Below are 22,411 nucleotides of genomic sequence, written 5' to 3'. Positions count from 1 at the left end.
CTGATATGAATTTTAGAACATAGTTGCGAAACTTCGTGTGTCTGAATTTGGGATATAGTATAGTTAAATTTAGTGTTGCTTAAACATGGGTGGAATCTCTCGTCAAAAATCACGTAGTTTTAATGTTTGTGGAATCTTAACAAACGCTATTCGACATTTTTAAATTTAGTAGCCAGTGCTTAATTCTCCAACACTAAAACAGTTTACACAAATGATTAAAGACCCAATCTTGCAATAGATAAACAAATTCATTAATAATCTAGAGGAACTGCTTGCCTAATTTTCATACAAACTTGTAAACCTGTAAGTGTAAATTTGATTCTATATCTTCCCTCGCCTGGGGATTTAATTGTTTCTTCGTAAAACGAGTTTCTTCAGGCCTGTTTGATTGTAAAATCTACCCTTGGCAGATTATTCTAATATTTGTGTTGCATGTCTGCTCCATGTACTTATGCTCCCTCTGCTTTGCAGCACTCATTTACACGATGTATATAAAAATATCGAATACTTTGTTTAGGAAATTCGAGTAAAGCATTGAATGGCTAAGTCATTTTAATTTAGTTCTTATTCAATTCCCCTGGATTTCATTCTTTCTATGAACTTGATCATCCGGAATTTTATTCAGAATTTAATGTTTTATATATTCTAATCATCTCGTCCAATTGTTTCAGAAAAAAGCGACTAAAATAATTATTTAAAAAAAACGATTATTTTGAGGTTCTAAGTTCGATACTGAACAAGTGAAGCTTTAACAAATGAAAGACTATAATAAAGCATAAAAAATGGAATATCATAACTTATCCAATGTTGAGGTTCAAAATTTCATAATCGTGCTTTAGTTCGATGCCAGCTACTGCAAGCCACCATATGAGTTAAAAGTTCAAAACATTGTGATAACAACAATTATCGTAACAAACGATTGTATTTTCTCTAACTTCCCACATCCTAATGAGTTTTCTCTCAAAGTTCCGAAGTGGGTAAAATTACTATTAGCCATATAACTAATGTCAGTTCAGAAAAATTGAAAAACAATTATATACGTGCATTGGCGTTGTCTGACGTTTGATGAAATAATTCCATTTCAAGTAAAATTTTCCTTACTTTCTGCATATTTGAAACGTACTTTTTTCAGAAAAACCTGATTGCCGTTGTAGCGTGTCCGGCGATCCCCATTACCGAACATTTGATGGGCAAATGATCCACTTCATGGGAATTTGCAAATACACACTAGCAACATCAACAAAAAAAGCTCCGTATTACTTTGCCGTTGAAGTAAAAAATGAACACCGGGGAAATACCCGCGTTTCTTTCACAAGAATGGTGGATATCAAGTTACTCAATGCAACAATACGACTTTCTCCAGGACATCACATATTTGTAAGTTATAATAAAAATACATAATGATCATTTTTTAAGAATATTTTAAAATGTACTATTGATAAAATAATTTTAATTACTTTTAATATCGAAAAGCTTATTGCATATAAGAAAATAAGATGAAACAACTTACAATTTAAAACGCAATTTATCAATTGATTATGAATTGTTTGAAAATGAATATTCAAAGTATGCACAATATCTGTGTTTTGTTTTACAATGTTAACTAGCACCACATTGTAAAATGCTGTGATAAATGGCATAATTCTCTCACATTTATTCGTTTAGATATAAAATATATCATAACATGCTTAATGTGTTTGTGGTGTTATCTAGGTTAATGGTGAAAAAAGTTCTTTACCTATCAACAACATTTTGGGATTTTCTGCCAAATATTCCGGCGGTTGGATAACTGTGTCAACAGAATGGGGTCTGCAAGTTCAGTTTGACGGAAGACATCGAGCCAATGTAAAAGTACCAGCGACATTTTCCAGCAAATTGAGCGGAATCTGCGGCGATTGTAATGGTAAAAAAGATGACCTCCGAACAAAAGACGGAAAAGATGTCTCCAGAGATCGTGACCGATTTTCCAAAGTCGGAAATAGTCACAAAGTCAAAGATGACAGCGACAAACCAGAACTCAGGTTGAATTAAGAAATTCCTCTCAATTATTATAAATTGAATATCATTCAAAATAAAATCATAAATCAGTTAATATTATTCAAAATTAATATTATTCAAAACTAATATTATTCAAAATTAATATTATCCACAAAAAATATTATTCAAAATCAATATTATCCAAAAGTAATATTATTCAAAATTAATATTATTCAAAATTAATATTATTCAAAATGAATATTATTCAAAATTAATATCAGTCAAAAATTATATTATGCAAAATTAATATAATTCCAAATTAATATTATCCAAAATTAGTATTATTCAAAATTAATATTATCCAAAATTAATATAATTCAACATCAATATTATTCAAAATCATTATTATTCACAAATAATATTATCCAAAATTAATATTATTCAAAATTAATATTATTCAAAATTAATATAATCCAAAATTAATATTATTCAAACTTGATATTATAAAAAATTAATATTATTCAAAATTAATATTATTCAAAATTAATATTATTCAAATATAATATTATTTAAAATTTATATTACTAAAAATTATTATTATCCAAAATTAATATTATTCAAACTTAATATTATTCAAAATTAATATTATTCAAACTTAATATTATTCAAAATTAATATTATTCAAAATTATTATAATTCAAGATTAATATTATTCAAACTTAATATTATTCAAAATGAATATTATTCAAAATTAATATTATTCAAGATAAGTATTATTCAAAATTAATATTATTCAAAATTAATATTATTCAAAATTAATATAATTCAAAATGAATATTATTCAAACTTGATATTATTCAAAATTAATATGATCCAAAATTAATAATATCCAAAATTAATATTATTCAAAATTAATATTATTCAAAATTAATATTATCCAAAATTAATATTATTCAAAATTAATATTATTCAAAAACATATTATTCAAAATTAAAATTATTCAAAATAAATTTATCTTATTTTTCATATTATTAGTTCTTTCAAATCAGAATTATTGTATTTATAAGCATGGAATTATATATTTCATATACGGGATTTTAAATTAAATTCTGAAGTTGTCATTTATAAACATTGCACATAAATAAAAAAACACTTTAATGATAATCAAGATAAAGTTTGAATTTATGATTTTGGTATAGGGATTATATTTGCAATTTATATATTAAATATTTTCACTCTTTTTAACAGATGTGATGGGAATGATGTTAAAACTAAATGCACTTCTAAACAAACACAGAGGTGCGATGTTATCCAGCACAATATATTCCAAACATGCAGTAAAAAACTTGGCACGGAACGTGTAAAAGAATACGTGGATTCTTGCAAAATGGATGCTTGCATCTATTATAACAATAGCGAACTTTTGGAGAAGGTCGTGTGTGAATCTATTGAAGGATTTGTTCGCGAATGTGAACAAGCAGCTTTGCCATTGGACTGGAGAGGCGTAGCGAAATGCGGTAAGAGACAAATACGGGCGTTCCGGGGTAGTAACTGTTTATAAAAAATGGTTACAGTGTATGATTGCTCAGTGATATTATTTTTCGTGTGCTAAATGATCTCGAGTGTTTTTTTTTTCGAAAAATGGATGATGCACTATACTTTTCTAAATAAATGCAGTATATATATACATATATATATGCATATATATATATATATATATATATATATATATATATATATATATATTAGTTATTGTATCTATCAAAGCATGAGTTCGTAATATCTAGGCACGCGACTGTATTCATTTATGGAAGAAATGATACTTCAAAATCAATAAAAGAAATAAAGAACATCGACTACAATTGCATAATGTCTGTAAACAACAAAGTTTATTGGCTTGAATTTATCTTCGCAGAAAAGTCTTTCTTTTAAAAAGTTAATCTCACAATAAAGGATTCTAAAATTTACAAAATTGATCAAAGTTTGATAATGAAGATAATGTATACATTAAACCCGGCTGCGATCTTATTAGAATCGGACGTTAAACATTAAGAGCGGGTTATATAATAATTATATAAACCTTATAAAAATAAGACTATATACATCAAATAATAAAAAAATAAAGATCTGCTATGATAAAAATGGTATGTAAATAATACGGATATGATTGAAGTTTGTTTTTTATTTATTTTGTAGCTTAAAGAAATCAAAAATTGCTTCGATGTTCAGAATGTACATACTTTTGTTGAATTTAACTCTGAAAAATAACCTATGAAAATTAAGGGATAGCATCGTTTTTATTAAATATTCTTTAGCGAGAGAGAGAGAGAGAGAGAGAGAGAGAGAGGGGGGGATACGTGCATGTCTCTTAAAATATGATATCGCTTATAAATAGCGCATGGACAGATCTGTCTAAAATAAGAGAAGAATCCAGGTTGTCCTGGGCGGTCGTACATCTAAACAATATGATATAAATGCGACTGTACCTTAGGGGTCTATACGTGGACCTTTATTATTCCTAATATTCATAAATGATCTCCCTGATAAAATTGTGGCTGAGATGGGTATATTTTCTGATGATACTACGCTCTATAACAGGCATGAGGGGAAACAAATAAACACAAATATCAGTTAATGGCAAAATCACTAGAGAAAGTCCTCCAATCTGTTGTGGAATGGGGTCAAAATGGATGGTCACATTCAATGCTGTCAAAACTAAGTTTGTTCCTTCAATAATTACAAGAAACCTTCTCAACCATCAATAGCTATGACTAAAGATACATTACCTGAAAGTACTCCTTTTAAATTCCTCAACCTAACGTTCACAGGGAACATGAGTTGGAACAGATATATTGAGAGCATTGCCAAGGCTGCGAAGAAGGTGGGTTCTCCCTACCGGGCTACAAAGCTACTTAACGCCTGAAAGTATCCTATATCTCTACAAGGTCACCATTCGCCCATGTATGGAGTACTGTCGTCACCTCTGTGCTGGTGCATCTGCTACTAGTCGCTTCCTCCCCTGCAGAGTTTAAAAGAGAGTCGCCAACTTTATAGGTCCTAAACTGTCATCAAAGCTTAAACCTCTTTCCTATTGACGTAATGTTTCATCCCTCTGCCTGTTCTACAAGTATTTCAATGGTGAATACGCCGGCAAACTAGAAGCACTTTCTACCTCTTAGACGTAAATGCCCCCGAGAAAGCTGACAAGCAGCAAAATCCCACCCCTACACAGTAGAGATCCCTAGATGTAAGAAAAGCCTTCGACTCTAATAGTTTCTTCCCCAGAACTGCCAAACCTCGGAAATCCCTCCCGGATTTCTGCTTTCCCAAATGTACTGACAGGCAGAAGTTCAAGTGTAATGTGAATAGACATCTTCTTGCTCAACTCCCTATATACTATTCCTGCAACTTATGCCCCTGATAGTAACCCCCTACATCAAAGTGGCGCAGTGCTTTTTTTGGGTGAAAATGGAATAATATATATATATATATATATATATATATATATATATATATATATATATATATATATATATTAAATGATGATATAAGAATTGGGTATTCAAAAAGATACCTCATGTAGGTTAGATACTTACATTTTAGTGACGCTTCTATCGACATCTACGCAAACCACTTGACAGAAATAAAACGAAAAAAAATTACTGTCAGTATCAATGATTAAAATGAAATTACACAGTTATAATTTAGGATTCTTAAAAAAAACTGATACACACAACATTGTCAATAGAATCTATTCGTCATTCTATAATAATTAAATCTGTAAATATTCTATTCAGAAATAGCTTCACTATTTAAGTGCTTCAGTAAAAACAGGAAATTTCTCACAGTATTCGATGAATGTGCAGGTTTATATAATACTAGCATGGGTGCCCGGTGTTGCCCGGGTGTTTGGAGGAGTGTGTTGAGCAAAAAAAAAAAAAAAAAAGAAAAAGAGTGGCAGTAAGAAGGCAGTCTCGAACCCGTACTGCGAAGGGGGAAAAGAACGGGGAAAACGTAACGTCTTTGCTGTTGCGACCACCGCCAAACCGGAAGTGACGTAGGTTTAAATTAAGGGGATGGATTTCGAAAATATCGGCGAAAAAAGCGACCCTCTCTGTAGAAAAGTGCCCAGCTGAGAGTGAAGAAAGTAATGTTTTTAGGTAATTTTTCGGTATTCGTCGTCTGAAGGGTCGAGCTTCAAAACGATACTGATATTGTGAAACTCCGTCGCCTCTGTCGAACGAGTTTTAGTTTTTTTTTTGTTTTTTTTTAGTTTTTTAGTTGTTGAAAGACAGAGGCGACGGATGTTTAGGCAGACATGAAAACATACATACATATATTTATATATTGGTAGCTCAAATTTTCGACCCAGACCGATTAAAAAGCTTTCCCTATCTCTGAATACCCTTTGTATAAAATTTCAAATGTTTAGACCAGAAATTGTCTAGGTAATTTGGTAGAGACCGCAGAGGTAAATTTTTTAAAACTTTGACCCCTACTATGACCGCTTAACATTTATTGTTTTGGGGTCAAATCAAGTTATTATGTTAGATCCATGTCCAAGAAACCTATATCTAAAATCTCAAGTGTTTAGACCCAAAATTGACGAAAGAGTTTGGTAGAGTTCTCAAAGGTCAAATCGTTGAACTTTGACCCCTTACCAGCCAAATTTCTGACCGAAACTATATTACAAAGATTTTCCCAAATATCAATACCCTGTATATCAAATTTCGAGCCTGTAGACTGAACATTGAGTTATTGCGTAGGGAAATGTACACAGACAAACAGACAGACAGACAGACACTTTCACTTTTATAGATATATAGATAATAATTATATAATGCCAAAAGTAAGCAAATATTTTATCTCAGCTTTTGTTTTACTGACAACTATATTAGAGTGCTTGTATCTTATTTATTATTTGACATGATGGCCCATCTTGACAGGAATGATTAAAAATCCTTAATTTCTTGTCGTTTTTTTTTCGTAGAGTTTTTATGCTGATTATGATCAATATCATCTGCGCCTAATCAAGCTTAATAGAAGGCCTCACCGACAGGTCGCTGTATGTGAGATTGTTGCCAAAGTAAATAACAAATTGTAAATATGAGACTGACATTTAAAACAGAATACGAACATACAATCTGATTAACTTTTAAATTCAGATGAACATATCTTGGCTCAAACAAAAGATTTATTGATCGAAATAAGTATCATCAGAAAGAACACACGTTTACCAAAGAAAACAAGTGTATGTGGGTAAAAAACAGAGAAAGTTGTTGAGATGCTTGAAAAAGTAGTGGTCGGTAGGAGAGATATCTGGAGAGTATGGCCGTAAAGGCAGAGTTTCGTATCCCAATTCCTTCAATCTCTGCAGAGTCAGTTTAGTCGGGCTTTGTCGTGGAGGAGAAGTGTGCTCTTTCTGTTGACTAATATAGTTTTCAAACATAATTATGCATTTCATCCATTTGTTAACAGTACTACTCTGCTGTATTGGTTTCACCGAAATTCAAAAACTGTAATGAATGAGACCGGTCGAAGACCACAAAACAGTCAGATAAACAGATAAACGCTGGCTTCGGGAAGTGTCGTGGAACTTCGTCGGCGTTTAACCACTGTGCTGATGGCTGCCAATCGTCGTAAAGAACCTACTTTTCATCATATCACAACTCGGTCGTGAAACGGGTCGTTCTTGTTGCGTAAAACAAGAGAAGATGATATTCCATAACGGCGTTCAATTCGTGAGGCACCCATTTATCACATTTTTTTGTCTTTTCAATCTCTCTTAAACGGTTGCAAATTTTTGTATGCGTTACGTCTAATTCAGAAGCAAGTTCTCGGATAGTTACACGTTGATTGGCTTCGATTTCGGCTCTTAATTGATCGTTGTAAATATCCACGACCAGCACGATCATCATCTTCAAGATTCTTGTTGCCGTCACAAAATTTCTCAAACGACAATTGTGCGGTACGTTTAGTAGGGGTTCCTGAGCTAAACGCTTCGTTGATCTCGCGACTTGTTTTAGGAGCTTTTCGGCCTAGCTTGAATAGAAATGAGAAAATAGTGCGAATTTGTTTTTTCCATCTTTTATTGAAACTTCTGAAAAGAAGGCATAATTGTTTTTAAAACAATTGTAATTTATACGCATAGTATTCGTTTTGCGAAAAACGGTGTTTAAAATAATATATAAAGTAAAAGTATTCTAACGAAAACATATTTGAAAATACATCATTTGAAACCAAAATTTAAAGTTCCGCAAGAACATTCTTCTCAACCTAATAGATATTTATAATCTTTCGTTTTTCATATCAGGTAACATATAACCTATTTGTATATATTTTTATGAAAACAATGAAAACAATGTTTAATTGAAAATCTTCTTACTGTAAAATACTGCAAAAATTATCGATTATTTATTTTGACAGTAATATATATACGACTACAAAGTTTTGTTAAAGAAATTTATTTATAATATCCCGCAGGGGTGTTAAGTTGACAGGGATTCCATTGTCTATGTAAAATAAATGTTCAACACCAGTTATTTCCAAGCCACTTTTTAATCGTCTGATAACCTATATTTTGCCAAAAACATGAGATGTTTTAATAAGTGATATTCGGATGAAAATTTGATTAATATAAAACTGCAACTTAAATATTTATGTAAAAGGTTGTATATTGTTTTGTTTTCCTTAATTACTAAAAACACCCAGGAAAGTTTACTAGTAAAATGCTAATATGTATCTGACAGCACGCTTATTCATCAGTTTACGCCGATATCAATTTAATGAATGATATTTGTGGATAGAACATGCTTGAACCAGTCCAACAATAAAGATTTTTGTAACGTGCCATTGAGCCCTTCTGAGATCCTTCCAACTACCCCTCATGCTTCTAACCCAGCTAGAGATTCTGCCACTCCCAAGAACGCTGGAGCTGGAAACAACACCACCCCCAAGAACATGCATACAATTGCCAAGAAGGCTCCCAGGGCCTTGAGCCGACTGATGCCACACAACGCTCCTGGTGCTTCAGAGACTGCACCAGCGAGTAGGTTGCGGCCCCGGCGAAACCAAGACTAGTGATTCCATCACAGTGTATATAGCTTCAGAGGACTTTTGTACAGGATTTTTTTGTCGTGCCCGCAAAAAACTCACCGTGGGTGCGGGAGATAGCTAATGTAAATGCCTCCTCTCATCACCTAGGACATAAGCTAACCAACCCTCTTCTCTATTGTTTCAGAGTGTAGAGTGAACAGCATTCTTTTTCACGTCACTCACCCGAAATTCCTCGTGAACTTGTGGGGGAGAGGAATGCATGTCGAGCAGGTTTAAATTACAGTTGTTTATGAGCAAATACTTTTTGAAATGGGACCTTTCAGTTTTTGCGCAGATGAGAATAGTCTTAATAGCGCACATTGACATTGTGATATAAATGGAAGAAAATGTCAGCGGCTGAATTAAGTTCAACATCAGAATTTTGATTTCCATGCTCATGTTGTGAAAAGAACGCTCAGCATTATTTAGTGGAACTTGGAGGACGCACTCAGACTACATCAAGATCGTCAGTCTCTAATCCCATTCCTCGTCGACTAGGGAAAGGTGTGCTACTCATCTAAAAACAACCATTGATTACTCTTTATTATTAGAAGTATCTTGTTTCAAGTCTAGAATGTAACCAATGTCATTAGCTTATTCTTAACAATTTCCTGTGATACTGTTATCTAAATGATACATAATCGATTTACTTATATGTACATTTTTATTTAGGAAGGACCTGCTCAACAAATCAAGTCTATAAATTCAATGCATTGGTATGCCAGCCATCTTGTACTGAGCCTAATCCAAAATGCGACGAACGTGAGGAAGCCTGTATTTGTAAAGCCGGATACATTCTCAGTGGAGATGACTGTGTTCCAAAGTCAAAATGTGGTTGTATGAGTCGCGGTGTCTATATGAAGGTATTTATTAGGACAATATAACTCTACCTAACAATTCACCAACTGATATCTATAAAACTATATGTACATAAAAGTGTAGTCGAATATTATTATTAATTCATAACAGTATTTGCATTTTTTTAGTTAAACTACGTTTATTTAAATCACGAATCAAACACGATTCTGCTTAAACACATATATTTCGACAATATTTAATATAGAAACAAATATTAATTGCGTTTGTAAAACATCGAAATCATTTAATATGAAACACATCTCAAAGCCAAGACTCCTTAATTGATATTTTACTATTACTATTCTTAAAATTAATGAAATACCTATGGTACAGCAGAACAGTTAAATGTAAAATATATTTTTTAAAATATTTGTGATTAATTGTAGGATGATTTACATTTAAAATATATATTTTTTAAATATTTGTGTTATATTGTAGGATGATTTACATTAAAAATATATATTTTAAAAATATTTGTGTTTAATTGTAGGAGGATTTGCATGTAAAATATTTATTTAAAAAATATTTGTATTTAATTGTAGGATGATTTACATTTAAAGTGCATTTTTAAAAATATGTGTATTTAATTGTAGGATGATTTACATTTAAAGTATATATTTTTTTAAATATTTGCATTTAATTGTAGGATGATTTACATTTAGAAAATATATATTTTTAAATATTTGTGTTTAATTGTAGGATGATTTACACTTAAAATATATTTTTTTAAATATTTGTGCTTAATTGTAGGATGATTTACATTTAAAATCTATTTTTGTAAATATTTGTCTTAAATTGTAGGATAATTTACATTTAAAATATATTTTTAAAATATTTGCGTTTAATTTTAGGCTGATTATCATTTATAATATATTTTTTTAAAAATATTTTTATTTAATTGTGGGATGGTATGCATTTAAAGTATATATTTTTAAAATATGTGTGTTTAATTGTAGGATGATTTACCTTTACAGTATATTTTTACAAAAAAAATATTTGTATTTAATTGTAGGATTATTTACATTTAACGTATTTTTTAAAATTTTTGTATTTAATTGTAGGATGATTTACATTTAAAATATATTTTTTAAATATTTGTGTTTAATAGTAGTATGATATACATTTAAAGTATTATTTTTAAATATTTGTATTTAATTGTAGGATGATTTACATTTAAAGTATTTTTTAAATATGTGTATTTAATTGTAGAATAATTTACATTTAAAATATATTTTTTAAATATTTGTGTTTAATAGTAGTATGATTTACATTTAAAGTATTATTTTTAAATATTTGTATTTAATTGTAGAATAATTTACATTTAAAATATATTTTTTAAATATTTGTATTTAATTGTAGGATGATTTACATTTACAGTATATTTTTACAAAAAAATATTTGTATTTAATTGTAGGATTATTTACATTTAAAGTATTTTTTTTTAAATATTTGTATTTAATTGTAAGATGATTTACATTTAAAATATATTTTTTAAATATTTGTGTTTAATTGTAGGATGATTTACATTTAAAGTATATTTTTTAAATATTTGTATTTAATTGTAGGATTATTTACATTTCAAGTATATTTTTTAAAATATTTGTATTTAATTGTAGGAGGATTTACATTTAGAGTATATATTTTTTTAAATATTTGTATTTAATTGTAGGATGATTTACATTTAAAATATATTTTTTAAAAATATTTGTGTTTAATTGTAGGATGATTTAAATTCATAGTATATTTTTTAGAAATATTTGTGTTTAATTCTAGGATGATTTTCATTTAAAATATATATTATAAATATTTGTGTTTAATCGTAAGATGATTTACATTTAAAATATATTTTTGTAAATAGTTGTGGATTTAGGATTATTTACATTTAAAGTTTTTTTTTTAAATATTAATGTTTAATTGTAAGATGATTTGAAGTATATTTTTTAAAAATATCTGTATTTAATTGTAATATTATTTACATTTAAAATATATGTTTTTAATATTTTAGTTTATATTCAGCATGTTTATGTTAAACATTTTATGTTAAGCATGTTTATGTTAATCATTTTTGTGTTCAGCATTTTTATGTTAATCATTTTTATGTTAAGCATGTTTATGTTAATCATGTTTGTGTTAATCATTTTAATGTTAAGCATTTTTATGTTAAGCATGTTTATGTTAATCATTTTTATTTTAAGCGTGTTTATGTTAAGCATGTTTATGTACATCATTTTTATGTTAAGCATGTTTATGTTAAGCATTTTTATGTTCAGCAGGTTTGTGTTAAACATGTTTATGTTAAGCATTTTTATCTGAAACATTTTTATGTTAAACATGTTTATGTAAAGCATGTTTATGTTAAGCATGTTTATGTTAAGCATGTTTATGTTAAACATGTTTATGTTAATCATGTTTATGATAAGCATTTTTATGTTAAGCATTTTTATGTTAAGCATGTTTATGTTAATCATGTTTATGTTAATCATGTTTATGTTAAGCCTTTTTATGTTAAGCATGTTTATGTTAAACATGTTTCTGTTTAGCATTTTTATGTTAAACATGTTTATGTTAATCATTTTTATGTTAAGCATGTTTGTGTTAAGAATTTTTATCTCAAACATTTTTATGTTAAACATGTTTATGTTAAGCATTTTTATGTTAAACATGTTTATGTTAAGCATGTTTCTGTTAAGCATTTTATGTTAAGCATTTTATGTTAAGCATGTTTATGTTAAACATGTTTATGTTAAGCTTTTTTATGTTAAACATGTTTATGTTAAGCATGTTTATGTTTAGCATATTCATGTTAAGCATGTTTATGTTAAGCATTTTTATGTTAAGTATGTTTATGTTAAGCATGTTTATGTTAGGCATGTTTATGTTAATCATTTTATGTTTAGCATCTTCATGTTAAGCATGTTTATGTTAAGCATTTTATGTTAAGCACGTTTATGTTAAGCATTTTTATGTTAAACATTTTTATGTTAAACATGTTTATGTTAAACATGTTTATGTTAGGCATGTTCATATTTATCATTTTATGTTAAGCATGTTTATGTTTAACATTTTTATGTTAAGCATGTTCTGTTAACCATTTTTATGTTAAGCATGTTTATGTTAAATATGTTTTTATTAAGCATGTTTATGTAAATCATATTCATGTTAAACATGTTTATGTTAAGCATGTTTATGTTAAACATGTTTATCTTTAGCATTTTTATGCTAATCATTTTTATGTTAATCATTTTTATGTTAAGCATTTTTATGTTAAGCATTTTTATGTTAAGCATGTTTATGTTAAGCATTTTTATGTTAAGCATGTTTATCTTTAGCATTTTTATGTTAATCATTTTTATTTTAATCATTTTTATGTTAAGCATTAATATGTTAAGCATTTTTATGTTAAGCATTTTTATGTTAATCATTTTTATGCTAATCATTTTTATGTTAATCATTTTTATGCTAATCATTTTTATGTTAATCATTTTTATGCTAATCATTTTTATGTTAATCATTTTTATGTTAATCATTTTTATGCTAATCATTTTTATGTTAATCATTTTTATGTTAAGCATTTTTATGTTAAGCATTTTTATGTTAAGCATGTTTATGTTAAGCATGTTTATCTTTAGCATTTTTATGTTAAGCATTTTTATCTTTAGCATTTTTATGTTAATCATTTTTATGTTAAGCATTTTTATGTTAAGCATTTTTATGTTAAGCATTTTTATGTTAATCATTTTTATGTTAATGATTTTTATGCTAATCATTTTTATGTTAAGCATTTTTATGTTAAGCATTTTTATGTTAAGCATTTTTATGTTAATCATTTTTATGTTAATCATTTTTATGTTAAGCATTTTTATGTTAAGCATTTTTATGCTAATCATTTTTATGTTAATCATTTTTATGCTAATCATTTTTATGTTAATCATTTTTATGCTAATCATTTTTATGTTAATCATTTTTATGCTAATCATTTTTATGTTAATCATTTTTATGCTAATCATTTTTATGTTAATCATTTTTATGTTAAGCATTTTTATGTTAAGCATTTTTATGTTAAGCATGTTTATGTTAAGCATTTTTATGTTAAGCATTTTTATGTTAAGCATGTTTATCTTTAGCATTTTTATGTTAAGCATGTTTATCTTTAGCATTTTTATGTTAAGCATTTTTATGTTAATCATTTTTATGTTAAGCATTTTTATGTTAATCATTTTTATGCTAATCATTTTTATGTTAATCATTTTTATGTTAAGCATTTTTATGTTAAGCATTTTTATGTTAATCATTTTTATGCTAATCATTTTTATGTTAATCATTTTTATGCTTATCATTTTTATGTGAATCATTTTTATGCTAATCATTTTTATGTTAAGCATTTTTATGTTAAGCATGTTTATTTTAAACATTTTTGTGTTAAGCATTTTTATGTTAATCATTTTTATGTTAATCATTTTTATATTAAGCATTTTTATGTTAATCATTTTTATGTTAAGCATTTTTATGTTAAGCATTTTTATGTTAAGCATGTTTATTTTAAACATTTTTGTGTTGAGAATGTTGTCCAGATTATGTTGAAAGTTCGGGTAGCTCAAATTTTGCAGTTGTCAACGAAAACATAAAAAAGCTACTAACCTGTTTCGGCTGGTCGTATATTAATTTAGCGTGAAATAGCAAATGACCTGAAAATATACGAATCCAATGTATTAACTACTTTATCAATGGGGAAACTTTGCTCACATTCGTCAAAACAAAATACATCGACATTTAATATGTGTTAAATAACAGAAAAAACAGATTTTATGTCAAAATATGAAAATGTATGAAACTATTTACCTTCAATGTCAGGCCAACACTTAATTAAGTGGACAACATCAGTTGAAAGAGATATTGTCTGAATCTCGTGATATAAACACAAAGCAAAACTTATAAATCTACATTTATCTTTTTACAGATAACAACAATAGTTTACACATTTTACTAATTTTCAACCAACTTTATTCATTGGCTTTTATTATGCTCTAACTACAGCCTCTTATGTTGTTATCAACGTCAATACCCATTTTTACATTTATATATAATTTTATGTAAAATTTCGAACATTATCTTCGAAATTTAAAACTTTCAATGTCTGCACTAACCAGCAATTTTATAGCTAATCTATATGAAATTATATTGTTAATCGTTTTCTTCTGAAGAAAAAAAGCTACATTCTTGAATTGCTATAAAATGAGGAAATACTTTTATCTTGTATTCCTTATTTAAAGAACCATAAATGCTTGTTAATAATTATTTGCATAATTTTATCTTCCCTCCTATATTGATGCTCTATGTCAAGTCTTGAGCATTTTTATCAAGATAAGATTAATCTAAAATAATTATATTGATGGTGGTCAAGTTGTAAACGACACGGACTGCCGATCTGGGTTATCCAAGTTCGTTCCACAAAAATTACTTTCACTTAGAATGTTATCATTGTTATCTAGAATATGGTATCTCCCGTTAATACACTATGCGTTTCCATAAAGAAGCCTGAGCAGAGCAATGTCGAGGAAATTGGTGCAAGCAATACGATATGATGAATGTTTATTATTAAAATTTTAAATATTAATATATATATATATATCATTGAAACGCAGTATATGTTAGTTTTACTCATTTAGAACTGCTTTAACGCTTCACTGCTCACTTTTTTGCGACAAATTCTAAGCAAGTTTACAGATATTAGGTCACCTTCTCAACTATATTTTCAAATATTAAATTCAATTTTCATTCATTAAAAGAAAAGTTATAATAAAATTACTAGTCTTCAGAATAATAAAAACGACGTTTTTTTTCTGATTGGCTGTTGGTTACCATAGCAAATTTCCGTCGTCCACACTCCAATAAATCATAGCGGGAATGTCGCTCGCATGCCATCTTAGTTGGGTTATATAGAGAGATTTAACAAAAGTTGCCGTGCTTACGCTTTCGACGTCTCCCATTAATTCTATTTCTCTCTTTTTACCTCTTCTTTCTTTTTATTTACTAAATTTCGTCTTTTATTTGATTTTTTATTTAGTCGATTTAAGAAGTTGGTAAACATTTTTGTATGGATTGTTGACAATGTGTATGATATTGAATACAAAAAAAAAGATATTATTGCAAATAAAAGCCTGTAAAATTATGAATTGCCTATAAAAATGCGAGCATGAAAAGTAATATGGTTTAGATTAAACTTAGGAAATTGAAAGGATTAGTTGTTAAAATAAAAAATATATTAAACGTATTACTTAAAATATAAAGAAAAGGATTAAGAATATTTTAAAAATTCAATTTAACATTATATATAAATTCTTAATGTTGCAATATTTAAAGTTATACTTAAATATATTGCATTTTTGTTTTTCAGTTTTAACAAGTAGTCATTTATATATATATATATATATATATATATATATATATATATATATATATATATATATATATATATATATATATATATATACATATATACACGGCACTACCACGTTGACGCACCGGTTTCCGTCAGATCACCGAAGTTGAGCCTGACTAGTACTAGATGGGTGACCATTTGGGAATTCTAAGAGCTGCATGTGCTTTCTGCTTATCTCGGCATTGTTTTCAGTCGTTTTTAACTCTACTTGTCACTGCTATTCAACAATGTCGACTCAAGAGAGGTGTGGTTGAAGGTTGCGCAACTCTTGCCACAAAAATTTCACGCGCAGGCAACCTTACCGTTAGTATCCATAGACTGTCAAGACTGAAAGAAGCATATCTATATATATACATATATATATATATATATATATATATATATATATATATATATAGATGTTTCTTTGTATTTGTGCATACACGCTTATGTACGTATTTATTCACGTTCCTTCGATAAGATATTTGTTATTTGTTAATTTTCGTTTATATTTGTTTTTGGTTTTATAAAGACATTAACGTTTTTACACTTCTGAAAAATAAAGAATGTCTTTGTCGAACGTCAAGATGCCAACTTTATCATGATTTTTCCCTTCGTACTCAATATCGGAATTTCCCAATAATGTAGAGGTGTCAACCGAACGTCGGAGTAGTAACATGTTATGTTTTTGCTGAACCTTGTAGGGACAATTGTATGACGTTTGCGTACTTTCATATTGCCAAGAAGCACACCAACAAACGATGAAAATTTATAATAACAATCGATCGCAACGATAGCAAACCAACATGAATCAATGCATAATTGTTTCCGCACTCATCCTCTTTACAGAATTGTTCTCTCCATCCCCTTTTGACTGTTTGAAGAAGTCACAAGAATGCCCCAAAAGAATTAAGAATAGATATAAGAAACTGAAGCTTATTTTTAGACATAAGTGGAATCTTTCGATAAAAAAGTTATAAAAAATCCTCGACAAAGACTATAGTGATGCAGTCGAATTTTGCTAAAAGCTGTTTATAATGAGTGATATATTATAGTACTTATTTGAATAGATCTGCCCAATCATTAAAGCAGCCGTAAATATTAAGAAATGATGATTCTTGTCAAGCCGTGTTCAATTTCTGTCGCAGCTATTGCATCACATTATTTTTCCGTGTGATTAATTAATTCTAAATCTCTTTTACCCGGTTTGATAGAATAGACAATCAAGTCTTTCTAAGGAAAGCAACAAATAAGATCAAACAATATACTTATATTTACTAATGGGGTTTCACGTTTCTATGTCCAGTGCCAATGGTAGATATATGCTAAAGAAAGTGTAAATTAGACACTGAACACTTTCACAAAAGCATTAAAACGATAGGTGTAATAGACAAATGTTGTATATTCAATACGTATTTGTTAATATTAGACTATAATACGACCTTATTGTATTAGCTTAGAAAGAAGCTTAATAGTATTTTGCTTAGCAATGTGATATTCTTAGATCATGAATGCTCTGTTTTTTGTTTTGTTTTTGTACACTGAGAGAGAAAGTAAAGTTCATTGCTGTGGTTGTAGAGAGGAGTTTTTGCTTTTAATGTTTAATAGTGTTTCGAGTGTAGTAGAGCACCTACTATGAAAAGGGCGATATTGTAGAGTCAGACTAACATCACATTTTTTGTGATAGGGGCGATACGGAAGCGAAGAAGTACCCCACGTTAGATTGCAAAGACACAATTTGTGAACCGTCAATATAAGGAAATATGTTCCGAGCCACATTTACTTATAAATGACAACAGTACATCATAATTGTATGTTTTTCGTTCTTACACTGGTAGAGGATTGCCTCAATCGTTAGGTAATTTCTCGAATGTTGTATTTATCCACGCAGTTTCCTATCAATTATTTCAAAATACTTTATATAAAACTACCGTTGTGTATTTATTGTAAACGACAACCCCAGCGATATTATCAGAAAATGGGGTTTCCCAATGAAATTATTTAAACCGGGGAGAAATGTGGGATAAAGACATCTGTGGTGAAATGTGAAGAAACTTTTTTTAGGTGTTACACATAACAATCTTCCCCCATTGTAACACGTGCTTTAAATCTGATGAGATGTAAGGTCACAAATATCATTTGAAGTGCTGGTGTCATTGCAAATTGCCAATAATCTTACAATCTGAACTGAAGGACTATTTATAAAGATAAATTAGAAGGACTTTTTATAAAGATCAGGAATAAGTTTTGACCCAGAATATATATATTTTTTATACAAGGTGGTATTTATAAAATATGGCATTGAATATCTCAATAATTATTGCCATAAAAACGTATCAATTTTCCTGTACGATATTGCAATCAGCAAGTTAGCTGAGGAAAACACATGGGATGCTGCAAAGTTGATTTCTTTTGTGTAAGTGCTCGAGAGTTGTTGATATATTATAGATTTAACCGTCTTTTTCATGATGCACAGTAAACTGATCGATCTGCATTAAAATGGAGAAAGTTTTTGAATACTAGCCAGACGAATTCTTACATCCAAAACAAGTTCTTCTTTAAGCTACGATTGGACATCTTTGTAAAGCCAAGAGTATTTTCTGGTTAATTTTTTTTCAAGCTAGAATGTTGTTGAATAAAATACCCTGTGGCTATAAAAGTTCTTGATATATTTGAAAACAGTCTGAGTAGTTATTCGGATGTGGCTAAACGTTTGTTAGTCATATGTCGGGGGCGCCTAAGCTGTAAATGAAAAAAAAAAAACTCTGTCAAAGTTTTGGTTCCATTAAGTGTTAAAAAACTGACAATGATGAACTTACATCTATTAAGGGCATATTCCAAAATACACGTTCCTTCAATATTATTTCTAAACTTAAAAAGAATCTGCATATAAAATTGAGAGGGATTTATATGCAATAGGAATCTTTTGCGTATGAATAATTGTTGGCAAAAAATCTACATTTCAGGAATTCCTTTGGAAATTACTTGCAGTGGTTTTATAGTACACAGTATCTTCATGGTTCTCTGATGACGACTAATGGCTCTTATTGCAATTTCAGCTGCGTCTCATACTATTCTTGAAGTATATAAGTATAATGTATTGCATCAGTTCCTATAATACTCAAACATTACTTCTCAAACGCACAGTCCATTCCACACGGATACTACGATTTTGTAAACCAAGAAGAATTAATCTTTCTGATAAATTGTTACAAATCAATTAGTTGTCATTTGAAATGTTTTGAATGGAAACTCATTTTCCTGTAAAACTAAATTTGCTTTGGCTTTTTTAACAGATAAACGAAGAGAGAATCGATTCCAAATGTCAGATGAAAACTATTTGCACAAATGACAGCCGATTGATTAGTGAAAAACTACCGCCTTGTCAGAAACACAGTGAATGCAGGCTTGCAAATGGAAGACGAATGTGTGTTTGCAAAGAAGGGTTTGAACTTCGAGACGGAAAATGCAAAGGTCATTTCATTTATAAAGAATTGTTTTAGCAATTTTGAACTTAAGAGTACGAAGCCTACAAAATTTAATTTGTATAATCAAATATATAAATCTCACTATGTGTGTGTGTGCCTCCGTTTTTTAATTGTATCTCCTCCTAGACGGATGGTTCTTTGATTGCGTGCAGTAGCTCAAAAGGGTGCAAAATTTTATTAGGGGTGTTTAATTGATTAAAACAATTGCAAACGGATTCAAAAAAGGGGTTCAAACTTGAAAGAAATGACAACTTAACGAGCATAGTTACATTCCAATAATCACGTAAATAGATCCAGTAATGGAATTTTGTATTGAGTTCATTCTTAAACTATTTAACCGATCATTATAAATTTTATTTATGTGTATATGTTTATACATTCCTATGCATTGGATTCACTCCTAAACTGATTAACCGAACATTATGGATTTTAATTATGTGTATAAGTCTGTATATTTTTATGTATTTGATTCACTCCTAAACTAATTAACCGATCATTATGAATTTTAATTATGTGTGTATGTTTATATATTTCTACGTATTAGATTCCCTCCTAAACTAATTAAGCGATCATTATGAATATTAAGGTTAATCATTAAATTATTTCTCTCGAGTGACTACCTTATGAAAAAAAAATTATTCATGTGTATATGATTATATCTTTTTGTGTTTTGGATCAACTCCAAGGCTAATTAACTGATCATTATGAATTATATTTAATGTATATATTTGTATATGTCTATAGATGTCATATTCCAAAAATCACATACAATGTTCACTTACTTTGTAAATATATATTTATGTGTACAAGGAATTCGATCCAAGAAATAAGGTACTTGTACAGTATTGTACTCACATGAAAAAACAAAGAATATCTTACCTGTGACGTACATAAGTTATTAAAACTGTAAATCTCGTTAAATTTTCGAGTAGTATAACTTACATCTAAAAAATAATGTGCTTCTTCACTATAGCACCCAGATAAAAAAACAAATCCTTCCCCCCTGATGTACAAAACATTTAGCACAACAGAAAATTTAATAAAAGTATTGAGTTCTTTCATTTATTATTTAGAAAAAGGTACTTGTGCAGTATCTTACCCAATAAATAAGGTACTTGTGCAGTATCTTACCCAATAAATAAGGTACTTGCACAGTATCTTACACAAGAAATAAGGTACTTGTGCAGTATCCTACCCGACAAATAAGGTACTTGTACAGTACAGTACCCATGTGGAAAACAAAGGAAATTTTACTTGCGACGTACATAAAAATAATCAAAACCGAAAATCATATAATATATTCGAGTTGTATTACATTTATATAAGAAATAAGGTAAACAAACTCTCATCTGTGACACACGGAAAAGTTAGCCAACAGAAAATTATGTAAAATTATCGAGTTGTTTCATCTATATCTTAGAAATGACGTACTTGTGCATTGTCTTACCCAAGAAATAAGGTACTTGTGCAGTATAGTACTCATATAAAAACAAAAAGAAAATCCTACCTGTGACGTGCGTAAAGTCATTAAAACCAAAAATCATATAATATGACTTTTACATGAGAAATAAGGTTTTTCTTCACGATAGCACTGTGATGTAAAAACAAAAACTCATACATACAGAAAAGTTTGCACAACAGAAAAGTATGTAAATTATTTTAAATATGTATCGTACATTACCCGCCCTAGGCAAGGACATTTTTCCATATATGTGCTGTAAATTTCCTATTCTAGGGAAGGTACAATTATCTCATACGTATTATACCCGTCTTAGGATAGGTAAAATATTCTTTTTTCAAGATGGCAAATGATACGCAGACATAAAAAGTTCCTCTATCTTAAGAATAACAGATATGTTACAAAATATTTCTTATACGGCCCCGAACAACGCCATGTGGCCTTGCTAGTTCACTAACAGAGGGAAGTGGAAAATAGCTGTTGTAGATAAATGCAATAGATTTTCCACATAAATATTTGTTGGGTACGTAATATAATTTATAATATGAAAAGTAAACGTATGAAAAGTTTAAGTATAAATTCATATACTGAAATAGTTTATTTTATCATTTTAATGGTGTTAGCGAAAGTAAGCTTCGCTCGTATAATGATTTATCAATTTCTATAATTTTTAATTTGGAGTTTTCGTCATTTTATATGCAATGTGATTCAACTTATTTAGTTTTGATATTTTAAAACGTTATTACCTATTTTGGCTTACAGTTTATTTATTAAATATAATATATTTATTTTTATTTATTAATAACATTAATATGTAAAATGTATTTATTTCGAACATGGAATTTAGCATTTCATTCAATAAATGAATGAAATATACTATTGTTCTTATATTTTTCATTTCTAAAAATAAATTAGCAAAAATACGATATCAATAATATGATAAAACGTTTGCAATTTGACGATAGTTAAAAAACTGTGCAGCATCAATTCAATAACTTTCGCTACCAATTAATAACTATTGCATCATCCATTTCTATAAAATTTGAGTTAGGTTCGAACATTTATATTATTTATAATACATATTTTCATTTATTAACATATGTTTACGAATAAGTT

At 28.7% G+C, this 22,411-nt stretch overlaps 1 protein-coding gene across 1 annotated transcript in view; it reads left to right on the top strand.

Annotated features, from left to right (window-relative positions):
- Positions 1–22,411, top strand: part of LOC145240285 (zonadhesin-like) — a 129,345-nt gene that overhangs the window by 22,403 nt on the left and 84,531 nt on the right. The window contains exons 8-12 of the mRNA XM_080103866.1: positions 1,133–1,377; positions 1,714–2,021; positions 3,226–3,494; positions 9,745–9,935; positions 19,645–19,822. Coding sequence (XP_079959992.1) covers positions 1,133–1,377; positions 1,714–2,021; positions 3,226–3,494; positions 9,745–9,935; positions 19,645–19,822 — 1,191 coding nt within the window. The remainder of the gene's footprint in view (positions 1–1,132; positions 1,378–1,713; positions 2,022–3,225; positions 3,495–9,744; positions 9,936–19,644; positions 19,823–22,411) is intronic.

Source organism: Euprymna scolopes, chromosome 19 (assembly GCF_053919585.1).
Source record: "Euprymna scolopes isolate OS-2025 chromosome 19, ASM5391958v1, whole genome shotgun sequence".
Taxonomy (NCBI): Eukaryota; Metazoa; Mollusca; class Cephalopoda; order Sepiida; family Sepiolidae; genus Euprymna; species Euprymna scolopes.
Note: the sequence above shows the minus strand (reverse complement) of the source record. Positions and strands in the feature narration are given on the sequence as shown.